Genomic DNA, 14,714 nt, shown 5'->3' on the forward strand with positions numbered 1-14,714 from the left:
GAGGCCAACGCCAACAAAAATTCAGCAGAAACTCGTGTGTGGCTCAGCTACCATCTAAGCCATCTTCCAAAGGGTTAAATAACATGAGCTTTGCTGTAGGTTCTTCACCTCAGGAGGAATGTGATTCTGAGTAGATTTAGTTTCTGCAGAACCTTGTTCTGAAATGGAAATTTTTGGGGTGGAACCATCCCTGGAGCAGTCTCAAGGATAATAACAACAGAATAGGGGTCTGTAAAGCAAATAGTAGCCTCCACAATGTTGTTATCTTCAGTTATAATCTCAGTAACATGAGATTTTCACTGTAGTTTTGATTACCCTAAAATCTCTAATTTTCAATTGCTCTAAGTACGTTGAACTTCTATGCCTACTATCATGGAAGTGACCTTATAATGCTTATATACAGCTTAAATAATACATAGCTGACACTGAAATGCTGTAGCTTTCTTCTCACATTGTATGACTGTGTGACATCCAGCTTTATGTAAGTCAATTATATGTTGTAGCTGTCACTCTTACCGTAGCCTGACAGCAAGACACATGCCATGCAAGGTTGGAGGGTGGAAACAAAGAAGAGGTGACTTTATTGTACTCAGCAATGGTTTAATTCACGGGCTCATCAAAGATTAAACAGATAGGGACTGACATGACAGCACAAGGGAGCAGAGAGGAGGAAGGCAGCAGTTTGCCAGGCCAGAGGGACCAGCCTTTTCCAAGGAGCAACAGAAGATAATCTTTCTCCCACCTCATTCATAATTGCTTGGCTAGCACGCTGCAGGGCTGGCCAGTGTGTTCATGCTTAGCCTGATAGCATCCCAGTGCCAGCCTCTTCCTTGTGTATCACCAACAAATAAAACACTTGTTGTGGACTGGCAGGTTGTGTGTGTGTGGTCCTACTTTCATGTTGCTATGGCCAGTAAAAAATGCCTAAATAGAAGGGACCCAATTATTTGTTACAGTGACTTTTCATTTTTGTTCCTGTCTCAGATATGGTTCTGATTGCCCTGTGATTCATTGGCCTAATATTTTGCTCTGTCTTGCAAATTCTTTCCATTCTTATGCACTACTAGTCTGAGTTGTTCTTCCAATAAAATAAAGGCTGAGGCTAACTGTAGCTTAGGGTTTCAGTACTGGTTTGGTCCTGGTTTGGAGATTCAGAAGAAAATGTAGATGGTATAAAGACATAGACCTGACCTACAGAAACAGATTTCACCCCTAGTGAGTTGAGGACTAAAAGTTGAGTTCATGTATGTTTAAAAAATGCTCAAAATATTCTCAGATCTGTTACCTAAGTATGGCAGGATCTGCTCCTTTTTCATGAATGGTAAAACAAAATGAGTCTTGAAGTATTTAAGAGAAAAAAAGACAAAGGTGATGAGTTAGCTTCTGAGCTAGGATGGATTAGTCTACCCATAAAGATTCCTGTGGAGAAGGAAGCTGCAATTTATTTACACCAGCTCTAAGTGCAGCCTGAAATATTTAGGTGTACATAGTGAAGAAATTCAAAATTGGACTAACTCAAATTAATGTCACCTTCAGAATGATGTCTGTTCTCCTCCATAAAATAAAAAAAAGGCAAGGTAGCTTAAATCAGAGAATCCATGCTCCCAGTATGAGGATGTCAGACATTTTTTAAAGTGGCTTGATATTAAAAAGTGACTATCATCAACTCTGTAGTAGCAACAGCAGATGTGGGGTCACCAAAGATGACTGGACTCCTCACCAGGATCTCTGCCTGATTCCATAAAACCCAGTTACATGTGGATGCACTTCCTGTTTCTGAGGCTGTGCTGTGGGGTTTAGCTATGGTGATTGGTCTTTCTCTCCACACTTCCAACTTATTTTTTAAACTGGTTACCTTTTTTCACCTGAATGCTGAACTAGGGGAAACTCCCATCTCTGCCTGGCAGTCAACCACCCACCAGCACACAGCCCCCCAGGCTGAGCTGGCCCTGGAGAACATCATCCTGATGGTACCAGCTGCTGGTACATGGACAGCACAGTCTGCTTTCCATCTGGGACAAGATGATAAATGCAGTGGCCAGACTGGCAGCCACCCCAGCCAGAGAGCATGGTGGCAGATGTCCAGATATCTCCTGGCAAGTATAACAACTAGAACATTTTATCTTTATCCGTGATGATGGATATTTGTAAGGGAAGTACACAAGGCAGTAACATTATCACAAGACCATGCAGGTCCTCAGATCAGTGGATTAATCCCACCAAATTCAAGGAGACTGCTTGTGAGAGTAAGAATCTTCTGTGAATGTCAAAGGCTTGTGCAGAAAAGTGACATGTTCTGCTGCCAGGTCTGAGGCAATCCCAGAGTAAAGCACAGGAGGGAGACAGGGTGGCCAGCAAATGACATGGGTGCTGTGTCATGTTGCTCTTATTGCTGTTGGAGTGAGTTTCTGCTAATTGCAACAGAAAGAAGGGAAACAGAGCTGGCTGGTTGGGGCAGGACAAATGAGATGTTAAAACTTCAGCAGGCATTTACAACTTGTCTGGTAGGTACACTTATAAAAAAGAAAAATACTCTGTAAAAAGATCAGTAAATTTAGTAAAACACTTTGTAAAGAATACAGGTAGAGTAATTCTCAACTTCCATATGTGTATTTTGTACTGTTTCTCTTCTGATCCATAGTTGCAAGAGCCTGTGGATGGGAAGCCTTCACTGAAATCTCTTCTGAATACTAAAATGTATCTGAGCTCTCAGATAACAATGACTCAAAAATGAATCTGTGGGCAGAAACCTTTTCTTGATTGGTAAAGGAGAATTTGACTCCTTTCTTCAAGGCCTGGGGATGGCCAATCAAGGAGAGCCTTTCCCAGCAGCTGGCTGTTTGTTTCCCCAGTTGATCAGATGATCCAATGAAGCAATATATCTCCTAAGCCTGTTTTTGGTGATGTAAATGTGATTGTCTGTGATAAATCTAGTTCTCCACAATAGTTTTAAAGGGTTTCTGAATGGTGTGGAATTAGGATGAATCTGAGAAGCAGCTCTACTTTGTACATGTGATAGAAGAGTTCATTCTTTGGATCCCTCCCAAGACTGCCTTTGTGTGTTAGGGTACCACTGCTTCCTTTCCCAATAAAGTCTTTTTAACCACAGAAGGGGAAACATTTACTGTCTTAATACAAAACAACCACTTCCTTTTTTTTTTTTTCCTCTATTCCCTTATCTCTTAAAGGTTCTCTGTGCCAGACTTACTCTTGTTACAGAAGTGCAAAGTTTGTTAAGATCGTTAGAAGAAGAGTAGGAACAGGGGAAAAAAGTCTTTTTAATGAGGCTGCAAAGATGATCGGAGGGCTGGAGCACCTCTTCTACAGAGACAGGCTGAGAGAGTTGGGGCTGTTCAGCCTGGAGAAGAGAAGGCTCCAGGGTGATCTTATAGCAGCTTTCCAGTACCTAAAGGGGCTACAAGAAAGCTGGAGAGGGTCTTTGGACAAGGGTGTGTAGTGACAGGACAAGGGGCAATGGATTTAAACTGAACGGGGAGATTTAGATTAGATCTAAGGAAGAAATTCTTCACTCTGAGGGTGGTGAGGCACTGGCACAGGTTGCCCAGAGAAGCTGTGGCTGCCCCATCCCTGGAAGTGTTCAAGGCCAGGTTGGATGGGGCTTTGAGCAACTTGGTGTAGTGGAGGGTGTCCCTGCCCATGGCAGGGGGGTTGGAACTGGATGATCTTTAAGGTCCCTTCCAACCCAAACCCTTCTGTGATTCACCATTCCTTTTCCAGGAACCAGACCAATAGATGCAATATTAAGACTGCAGATGGTAAAACTCACCAAACGTGCACAAGCAGTGCATGACAGGGCTGATGTCCAATCTCTTTCCTCTTCTTATGAGAACGCTGCTGCACTAAGTTCATGACAAAGTTCATGCTTTTAAGTGTAAGATCCAGCAGAGCACATCTCCTTGTCAGCTCCTCAGTAACCTGTGTCAGGAAGTCATCACCAAGGCACTCCAGAAACCTCCTGGACTGCTTGTGCCTGCTGTGATGTCCCTCCACCAAATATCATTGTGGTTCAACTCCCTCACAAAGACCAGGGCCTGTGAACATCAGGCTTCCTTCAATTATCTATAGCAGGTGTCATCTACTTGATCTTAATCAGGCACCCACTACCATGTCACTCATGGTGGTCTGTCCCCACATTCTGACCCGTCAGCTCTCAGCTGGCTCACCTCCTCTTGCCAGGCAGAGCTCCGTGCATCCCTGCTGCTGTCCCACATGAAGGTGTTCTTCACTCTCCTTGCCCTCCCACCTTGTCCTTCCCAAAGAGCCTGCAGCTGCTCATTTCAGTGTTTCAATTGCGTGAGCTGTCCCACCACGTCTCTGTGACCCCAATGAGACCGTAGCCTCCTAACTGCACACAGCTCTGTGGTTGCCTCACTGCCCAAAAGTTGCAGGAGAGCCAAAACTACACAGGCTGCCTTGTTGAAGCAACATATACCATGTCCTTCCGCCTACGTCCTGCCGGAACCTCCCCAACCGTGTGCCCGTTTCACAGATGCGGGCAGGCGTCGGAACAGAACGGGGTTGTACTCGTTTGGAACGGGCAGAGCCTTCTTCACGAGCTTACCTTTGGTTCGTTACATGGCACGGGAAAGTTCTTGCAGGAAGCATGGATGCTTTTTCTCACGTGGACACGAGCAGCCAACAGCTCTGTTGTTTGGAAGCACCCCGAGCAGGGAAGGCACGCTCCCATGAGCAGTGTGATAGTGCTCGTCACTCGGGCAGTTTTCATCCACTGCTTTCGTTTGCTTGAGTAACTCTGTGGTGGGTTCTGCAGCTGCGGAGGGAAGGCCAGAAACCTCAGCACTCCAGGAGCAAAACCCGCAGCGCTCTGCACACAGGAAGCCCCTACCTCTGGCTTTTCAGTCTCACCATTTCAGAAATGACTCGTAATGTTTTGGCTCTGGGGTTGCAGCCACGCTACGTGGCCTCCACATCAGCCACTCTTCAGGCAGGAGGAAAGGACACCGTTAATCTGTCCCACAGCTCGCTCAGCCCAACCCGACGCGTTGGGAGGGTGGAGTAAGGTGGGATTCCATCCTGAGATTGATGTGGAAGGATGGAGGAAAGGGCAGTAGAAGTGCAACTCAGTACTAGTTGTGTGTGTAAGAGAGAAACCGTAGCTGTGAGAAATTGTAGAGATGTACATTGATAACAGAGGTGCTGATTAATTTATTGTTAATTTAATTGATTTATTAATTTCTTAGTACTATATACTTGTGCTATGACATCTGCTGCCTGCTGAACCAAGATGGACTTGAAACATAACGCCTGTTTCTCATCTGCTGGAGAAAGGTGCCTGTTTCAGATAAATGTGTATCAAAAAGGAATGCACTAAGGGGAAGGCGTTTGCATTATTCCACATCTGTACAAACTCCAGCTGTGTACAGAGTCAATCCCTGCCAAACCCCTGAGTGCTGCTCTCGGGGTGGGCACCTGTCCTTCAACAGTGGCTGCACAAAGCAGGGACAGGGACCAACTCCTCTGTCTACCTCCTTTTGCTGAATTGTACCACTAAGGTAGAAGAAGGAGTTTGTGCTCATGTAAGCATTTGTGTGTGGGTTTGCAGGGACGTGGGAGCAGGAACTTCCCTTCAGTGATTCTGCAGGCAAACCAAGTATCATCTCCCAAGATCCCTCTTTTGTCAGGGATGTCCTGACAAAATTTTCCCAATTTGAGGCATGGAGACTTTCTAGCAAGTTACATTTTCTTGCAAACCGGGCTTCTGGTGTGAGTTTTGCTCTGCCCCATACCATCTCCCAGCAGCCAGAACTGCAGCTGCCTCTTAAAGCTCCTGCAAAACATTGGTCGCCCTCTGTGTGTTTTATCTGCCTCTTCTTCTTCCTCAAAACTGTGCTTTCCTGACCTGAGTTGGGGGAAATCAAAAAGAGAAGTTCATCACAATGTTTTTGTTTGCTGTCACGTCCTGTCGGACAGCAAAGTTTTCTCCATTGTGAAAATATCCCAGCAACTTTAGAAAATAGGAGGCAAAGACCTTACAACAGCCAAGTGTTTGGTCCCGTGACTAAACCAGAAACCCAGCAAAGACATTGCTTCGGGTGGAAATGATGCAAAATTGTGCTCAGATTTTTGATGAATTTTTTTAAAAAAAAACAACACCCAGAACTGATTTTTCAGGGTGTATTTTTAGTCCCAAACTGGAAACTCCCAGCTCTTCAGGGAGTATGAACATGATTGATGAAAGGGGAGGAGTATATAGACAGAGGTTTGGGGAATTTGGGGGAAGCAGAGCACTTGCACAAGATTTCTGCGTGTCCAATTTGCAGTGATGCTTCTGGTAGGAGTCTTCTACCCTTTTCTCACATTAGAAATCTCTCCTGAGGAGACTCTGGCTTTTATCCTTCCTGTGATACTTGATTGCTTTGTCTCCCCTTCACTGCCCTGCTCAATCCTGCCACGTATCTCAGCAGGGTCTCCAAAATCCATCTCCTTTCTGCTACATCCTGGGCAAACAGCTGTTGGCATTGACTACTACACAGCCCGCCCTGTTGCTTCCCTCACACGGGATTCTCCAAAAGTGTTCACCACCTTTCTCACGTGCTCTGCAGGTGAACACTGGCTTGTTCCTGCTCCCGGCCAGTCCAGCACATCCAGTAATATTCCCACCAGCAGGTGCCAAACACACTGAGAAGTTAACTTCCTTCATGTGGGGAGGTTGAGTTGGAGAGGGGCTGGGTGGAACTTGGCACTCAGAAGACTGCCTCACACCAAGAGCAGAACTAACGTTTATTGATATGGTTTTTTTTAACTTATCAACACAGAATATGCTGAAGGAAGAAGGAAACATTAAAGATAAGCCATGAGTAATTGTTGCGTTCAGGGGTGGGCCAAGCACGCTCCACTGAATGCTCTTCTTTCAAATTCTGCTCCAGTGGTTTGTAGGACTGGTGTCCTTTCATGAAACAGAGAGAGGGCCTTTTCTAGGTCACTGAGATGTTGGCTGGACAAGGAGTTAAGGAAAGCACTGGATGCTCAGGCCATCCAGCTACCAAGGAGGAGAGCGAAAAGAGGCACAGTAGGTCCTTGACACCAGCCTAAGCAATTTCATCCAGGACTGCTCTTCAGCTCGGAAAGAGATGCAGGGGCACAGGTTGGGAACTGAGGTCCTTCAGAGCTGGGATTCTGTCGCAAGTGTGACAGTTTGATGTGGGGGGGGGTGTTCTGGTGGCAGGGGAGGGGATTTGCTCCCTGTGCCGCCAGATCTGAGTCCCATCCCCCTCGGGGGGGGGGGTTGAGCCAAATTGGCGCCTCTGCGAATGGCCCCATTTAAGTTGGGACAAAGGGGCGGGAGGCGCGGTGTTTTGGCGCGGTCTTTTGCTCAGGAGTGAGGAGAGGGGCGGGGGGCGCTGCCCTTGCTCCCGGCTCCCGGCCGGGCGGCCGCTCGGGCCCGGGCCGGCGCCATGTGCTCAAAATGGCGCGGGGGGAGCTGCATGGGGGACTCGGGAAACACCCCGCTCCCGGGGGGCCCGCCGGGCCAGCAGTGTGCCCAGGTGGCCAAAAAGGCCAATGGGATACTGGCGTGTATCAAGAATAGTGTGACCAGCAGGAGCAGGGAAGTGATCCTGCCCCTGTACTCGGCACTGGTGAGGCCGCACCTGGAATATTGTGCCCAGTTTTGGGCCCCTCGCTTTAAGAGAGATATTGAGCTCCTGGAGCGAGTCCAAAGAAGGGCAACTAAACTGGTCAAGGGGCTGGAAAATAAAACTTATGAGGAGCGGCTGAGGGAGTTGGGGCTGTTTAGCCTGGAGAAGAGGAGGCTGAGGGGAGACCTGATTACAGCCTACAAATACTTGAGAAAAGATGGTGGGGAGGTAGGGGAAGGGCTCTTTACATTAGTGATGGGAGATAGAACAAGAGGAAATGGGCATAAGCTTAGTCAGGGGAGATTCAGGTTGGATGTTAGGAAGTATTTCTTCTCTGAAAGGGTTGTCAGCCACTGGAATAGGCTGCCCAGGGAGGTGGTTGAGTCCCCATCCCTGGATGTGTTTAAGAATAGGGTGGATGAGCTACTTGAGGATATGGTTTAATGGGGATTAGGGATGGTTGGACTCGATGATCTCTAAGGTCTTTTCCAACCTAGAAATCTATGAATCTATGAATCTATGAATCTAAGAGAAAACAACCACAGCGACCGGGTCAGTCAGGATGGAGCAGGAGGAGGTGTGCTGGAGCTGAGGTTTCCCTTGCAAATCGGTGTGAAGATGGCGGGCAGCCCCCTGCAGCCAGGGTGTACTTGGCGGAGCAGAGACCCACTCGCAGCCTGTGGAGAAACCCATGTTGGGAAAGAGATGCCTGAGCCCAGGAGAGGTCGTGGAGCGGGGGATGCACGACGAGGTGCTGTTAATAATGGGCATGGAATGCACGACGAGGTCGTGGAGGCATCTGGAGTCCGTGGGACGGCCCACGCCAGAGCGAGTGGCAGCAGCTCCCTAAGGGGCCAAGACTGGTAAAGCCCGAACTGGTGCGATCCATGGGGAAGGATTGCAATCCTGCGGGCAGGACTCAACGCTGGAAAAGTTTGGGGACTTTTTCTTTGTGAGTAGGGGATCCACCGAAGCAAGGGAAAAATGGTGTAAGGACTCCTCCTCCTTTAAGAAAGGAGCGGCAGTTAACAACATGGATGGACTGACCTGCACTCCTCATTCTCTGTCCCCCTGCGCCACCGGAGGGGAGGTAGAGCCAGGAACGAGAGGAAATAGGGGGTGGGGAGGTGTTGTTTTAAGATCTGGCCTTGTTTTCTCTTTCACCTCTCAAGTAACCGGTTTCATTCCCTTGTGTCTCTTGTTAAGTAACTGTTAATAAATTGTTTTGTTTTAAGAAGAAAGCCTGAGTCATGTTTTGCCCGGGACCATGGTTGGTGGGTGCTCCCTCTCGGTTCTTGTCTCGACCCTCAGTCCAAAAAACCACGACAGCAAGCTTCCTCGTCCTATATTGCATTTGTGTGGGTTCAGCCCAGCTTTTCATTAGCTCTTTCATGAGTTACCCTTTCTCAAGGATACTCCTTCAGGACCTTCATCTCAAGTAGAGTTTCCTTCCTCAGACAAATTTGACTGCCAGTTCACAAATTCGATAGCAGCTCGTGAAGCAGCGGACGTTATTCCAGTTGCTGTAAGTGTTGGAGTCTCTGTTCCCCTTGACGTGAATTGCAGCACATTTTTCTGCAAAGAGTAAATTGGGTTCCCCAGGTTTCCAGAACCTGTGAGAGAAAGTTTCTCTATTGGGAATGCACTGGCATGCATGACAGTGAGAGGGATGTCACCCCAGGCAGTTGTGGAAGGACAGGAGCTCTGCAAGGCGAAGACCAGTCATGTTTTTGACTAGAAAACCGGTCAAGTTGTCAGACTTACAGTGCCGTTAGGGACAGAAACCCCTCTCTGACCCAGACCTGCCTTCTACAGTGTGTTGGTCACTTGAACCAAGGGGGGTGCATTACGAGACCTTCCTCGCTCCCCGAGGATACTCACGTGGCCGCCTTCTCGTACGGAGTCTGATCAACCCACTGCCAGTGCCCGTTTTTGGAAGCACTCAAACCGATGTAGTATTTCGTTTCGTAGGCGTTAGCAAACACTCCTTTCGCCCAGTTGAAGAGGAACTCCTGGAAAAAAGCACGATGCCCGTGAGGTGCAGGGAGGGAGGGCAGGAGTCCCTGGGCAGGAGTCCCTGCAGGATGGGGCTGTGGCAGAGGGCAGCCGGTGCCGAAAGGATGCAGGATGGACGTGTCCCCCTCGGCAGGAGCACGGGGAGCTGCGATCCCCCGCGGTGCCCGGCGCTGTGCCTGCGGCTGCCGGCCCCTCTCTCAGCCCCGCACGTACCTGCTCCGCCGTGCTGTTGATCACCACCAGCTGGGAGCCCATCCCGGTGCAGTTCTGCTTGCTCTTCAGCCAGGACATCGAATCATTCGACAGATAATAGCACTTTTCTTGGAAGTGCCTCCAGCCCTTCGGGCAGCACATCCAGTCCTCATCTGCGGGGGGGGAAAAAATCCTGCTTTTGAACAAGATGTGCCACCCTTCATCTCAGTGATCCCAGTGGAGGGTCTCTGGTGTCAGGGGAGGGGTTTGAAATACGCCTTTAACACAGACAGAGGGAAACTCTCTCTTCCATGCTCCACAGTAGAGCCATCACCAGCCGGACAGGCTCCTGTTCCTCTGGGAACACTTCCATCAGACAACCGTTGTCCAAGTGTTTAGCAGACTGGCAGACATGTACAATAAACTGCTCTGACAGCCTTGCTACCACTGCAGGCCTTACACTGGCCGGGTTCTCCTAGAGATCTCTGACCCAAGTCACACAATGGGTTAGAAAACCACGGATATATCCTCCCAAAGCATGAGGCTACGTGCTGTGAGGCTATATAGATGAGCTGTATATAGTGTACTCTGTATATATCTCTGTATAGACTTATGTCAGGCTGAAAAGTTCATCCAATAAAGCCAACAAACAAATGCCCAGCTCTCCAGCTACCCCAAACTGCGTAACAACACCCTCCTACCACTCCTACCTCTGTCCCTCACGCTGACCATGATGCTTGCGTGAACAGGCAGCGAGTCACCACGAGGAGTGGAGCTGGGTTGAAGCAGCCCTTACGAAAGGATGAAGCACTTTCAGCTAGAGCAGTGAACTGCAACTAGCAGCTGAAGGGTTGCGTGAGGGCCAGGGAGAGGGGAAGAGTAGGAAGGGTGGTCAAAGGTAGGTCTGGAACAACCCAACCTCTTCCACTGGCCCCTTCCTTCCGTAAAACAATACAGATATGGCTGGCAATCACGTTCCCAGTCTCAAAGGCTAATTAACAGGGTAAATTTTGGTGAGTAATTTGTCATGAAGCTCTCAGCATCACTCACTTTTGTCTGCAAATACGTTGGGGACGCAGTGCCACTCGGTAGCGTTCTGGAGCAGAGTCTTGTACTGGCCATAGCTTCCATGAAAGAAAACAACTGGGAAGAGAGGAAAGAGAAGGAAAGTGCTACTGTCATCCTTTCCCCCTCATTTATGCACAGCCTGTCCTACGCTCCTTGTTCTGGCCACGAGACCCCACCGGGACCGTTACGTTAACAAGCTCTGAAATCTGTATGGAGGAGATGAGAAACAGCAGACCATTTCTCCACTACCGGTCACTCTTTCCTTTGAACAGGCCTTAATCAGACCTCCCCTCACCTCTGCTGGCTGAGACACTCATTTTCCCAGCTGACACAACCATCTTAAACTTCCTTTGAGGACGGGGTAAGGAAAGGGTCAAAGAAATCACGGGACAAGATTAATAAAGGTGGACTATTAATGTGCATTCCCTCGCAACCTTCCCGGGCGTTGCAGCTTTAGAGCACCACTTTCAGCTTTATAAGAAGGTGTAGAACTGTTGAGTGTCGAGGCCTCACCCAAGGGAGTTAAGAAAAAGCACCGAAGAGTCATCACAGAGCAATAGGATACTCCAGAACAGTACCAGCAAAGGTTGGTTGGTCCAGGTAGCGTGGGTGGGATGTGGCTGGAGCATTTTGATGGATTCACCCCCACCCTGCTAAAATATGGACAGCCTGGTACTAGTATTTCCAAAGAGATCCCACCCACTCCTCGGCTGCAACGTTGTCACAGGAAGCTCTGAGAGAGAGACCAGGTCAGGAGAACCAACATCCAACAGCCAGCATTCAGGGAACCTACTCAGATGTCCTCTGACACTAAAGTGACTTCTCAGCTCTTGGTGAGAGAGGAGAAACTGTCTGGTTTCATCCAGGACTGGCTTTATTCAGGCAGGTGGGAAAGTCAGAGGAGCAGTGGGAAAGCCCTGCCAGGGAATGGACATTCCCTGTGGAAGGAATCCTACTCCCAGACTGAGAAGGCAGAGGTGGGAGAGGGGCAGCAGAACCGGCTGTTTGGGCGAAGGGTGTTTGCCCGCTGGCAGAGAGACCAGAATATTGTTTTTCCATCTGACAAAAGGCACTCAACTGCTCCCTTCATCCCGGGGGAATTAACGAGACCCTGGAACCCACCAAGGCAGACGGTTATGAAGGCACTTTTGATGGCGAGGACAGAAACAAAGAAGACCCAGGGGTTCAGCCAGGAGCAGCTTGTCCCTTCTGCCGAGGCTGAAAAACACAAGGCAAGGGTGGGAATGCCCCAGCCCAGAGTCAGCAGCAGGATAACCCAGGTGGTTCTGCACCCCAACAACCTGCCAGCACCCTTGTTCCAAGGACTGCGGAGCCCCACAGGTGTTGTGACCAGGTCCTGCTGCCCATCGTTAGCAGTGGGTCAGACCCACAGAGCAGGGCAACATGGGGGCTGCCCTGAAGCTGCTCTTTTATTTCACTTTTTATCACAAGCCCTGCCTGTACTTTCCCCAAACTGCACTCCTCCTTTCTCCCCAACACACCTTCCATGTTGCCCTCCGTTACTCCTGCCTTTCACTGAACGCTCCTTCGTACCTCCCTCTTCTTCATCTCTCTTTTGAGCCTCTTTCTCTCAGCTGCCTTTATTTTGGTGCTGTCCCCCAAACCCTTTTATGCAATAGCATATAGTCACTTGAAGGAGTGACTGTCCCATGTTTGCAGAGGCAGACACATGGAAGAGATTGCTTTCCTTCACTTTGAAGCTTTACTTGGTTGTTCTTAGAGACACCAGAGATGGAAGCAGTGACTTGTGCTTAGCTTGAAGCAGATAGTTTTACCTGGGTGATGATAGTAGGATAGCACTCTTCAGTCCCATTATTTACAGAAAAAAAAACACTGAAAGGAATGGCAGACTAGAGTCTGCCCAGACTTTCATTACCCCAGCTCTGGACAAAAAGGTCATTCTCCCAACCCAGGCACTCCCCAGTACCCTCATCTGTTGCTTTGCTCTTGACCTAAGCCCCTTCTCCCAGTAGGAGGCCAGTCCCTGTACCATGCCCATTATCCATCCCAGCCCTCTGTTTTCCCCCACCTCCTTCTCGTTCTCCAGGAGGACAGAAAGGAAGGCTTTGTGGTTACCTGCAGTTCCAGGACTGACTCTCCCTCGGCGATTCATTATTTCTACCACAGTATCACTCTTCTCCACCAAAAGTCAACGTTACCAATATGGCCATAAATATAGCCTTCCTCCCACACAGAAGACTGCACTAGGGCAGCTTCCACACGGGTGAGGAGCCTTTGCAGCCTCTAATCTGGTGTGCAGAAACATCTGCACCCTGGGTGTTCCCCACAGCACATGGAGACGGGGGGAATTTTCATCATTTCTCTGGAAGGACGTCTCACAAGATGCTCGTTGCAACACAGAGACTCACAGAGTCAGATGAAGATTAGCAGCAATCCAGTGCAAACCACCTCCTTTTGCACGTATTCGAGCAGTTTCACAGGACATACTACTGCCTTTAACTCTTTGGTGTTTGTTCTGTAGTGAGTACGCGTGTGCAAATGCCTACACTGTTGGTACTTGCGAGCAAAGAGCAAAACCCACTCACAACTTCCTGCAAAAAGGAATTAGGAAAGTCTGTCTGTGACTCAGTCTGGGCAAGTCCCCGTGTGAAGCCTGAGCCCAGTATCCCAGAACACAACAAAGAACTTGCCAACATTCTTTTTAACTAACTGCTCAGAAAAGAGGATGGAGCTTTGAGTGGGGCGATTGCATGTGACTTGTCATTCCGGAGCTGGAGGTCACAAGGGATCACTAGACAGTGCCAGAGTCCCTGTGCATTACGGATAATGAAGATTTTCTTGGTCTCAACTACAAAAGGCACAGCCCTACGTGGTGCTTCTAACACTGCCCGAGGCGATGATTCAAAACCCTGCAGGTTAAAGTGTCCCTAAGGATAAATAATCTCTGCAGGATCTCGTTGTACTCTGAATGGACTGCGGTAGGTCCGCAGCCTTTGCTCTTCCATGTTCCACCAGCTGGTTTCTTCCTGTGCAGAGGCACACATGGATGCACTGAGGGAGGAATGGAATAGCCAGCGCAATAGCATAAGCACATCAACTGAAGACTCAAAAGAGCAGGGCACAAAGCTGGTTACAAATGAGGAAAAACCTAAATTATGCGTAGAAAATACCATCTAAGGATGTCTTGTCTTGTATTAGAGGCTGCAGGCAGGGTCAAACCCTCCAACATTGGATTCCAGCATTGGAAAGATGGTCCGTACATGTGCTTGCTGGTATTGTTGTAGAAGGTATGAGCTACTAGAAGGCACTAGCTCTTGGATTCACAGTGCAGTGAGAGATTCTCAAGTGACATTTTGAAAAGTTCCCAGCCCTCATGCTGGAGAAGAGAACTGAATGTCACTGACTGTGTCACTTCCACTCACGTATTCCCACCCTGCAGAGTGAGGGCGCAGGCTCCAGCACTCACACCCATTCCAAAAAATCCTCTGTGTTCTCCTCAGGTCACTGCTGGTCTCTCAGTTTTACTCAGGATGAGGTTTGCTCCATCAGCTTCAGAAATGTGAAGACAATGGCTCTTCTTCGTGTGGAAGGTTGTGCCAGCTCTGGTGTACTTCTGCCTTTCCAGTGGATTGCAACACACATTTGTGTTTACGTCAGCGCTTCCTATCTGTTGTTGATCTGTGTGGCTGCTTATGAGTACTTACTCTTCTTCTCCTCTGTGTACCTGCATCAGTTGATGCACACCTTGTACGTACACGCTCGGTCTCACTGCTGGCTGGAGCTGGCGCCGCGGCGCTGCAGCAGCCTTGCCTCTGCTGGGCTCTGGGCTTGAGCAGC

The 14,714-nt window shown here is 48.8% G+C and overlaps 1 protein-coding gene across 1 annotated transcript; it reads right to left on the reverse strand.

Moving 5' to 3' along the window:
• Positions 1-9,072: 9,072 nt before the first annotated feature.
• LOC147528940 (C-type lectin domain family 4 member E-like) lies at positions 9,073-13,029 on the reverse strand. The gene is made up of 6 exons (XM_086610807.1): positions 12,993-13,029; positions 12,018-12,113; positions 10,878-10,970; positions 9,849-10,000; positions 9,501-9,631; positions 9,073-9,232 (listed from the first exon to the last, which is right to left on the reverse strand). Exons 1-6 carry the CDS (start codon positions 13,027-13,029, stop codon positions 9,073-9,075), a joined length of 669 nt encoding a protein of 222 aa, XP_086466933.1.
• Positions 13,030-14,714: the final 1,685 nt, after the last annotated feature.

This window comes from Tauraco erythrolophus, chromosome 4 (assembly GCF_009769465.1).
Source record: "Tauraco erythrolophus isolate bTauEry1 chromosome 4, bTauEry1.pri, whole genome shotgun sequence".
Taxonomy (NCBI): Eukaryota; Metazoa; Chordata; class Aves; order Musophagiformes; family Musophagidae; genus Tauraco; species Tauraco erythrolophus.

Excerpts from the sequence above, each read along its gene's own strand:
- LOC147528940 (XM_086610807.1), bottom strand. The coding sequence starts at position 13,029 with ATGAATCGCCGAGGGAGAGTCAGTCCTGGAACTGCAG. Across the intron at positions 10,971-12,017 it reads CTTCATAACCGTCTGCCTTG|TTGTTTTCTTTCATGGAAGC; the intron begins GTGGGTTCCAGG and ends CTCTCTTCCCAG. Across the intron at positions 9,632-9,848 it reads TCAACAGCACGGCGGAGCAG|GAGTTCCTCTTCAACTGGGC; the intron begins GTACGTGCGGGG and ends GCTTTTTTCCAG.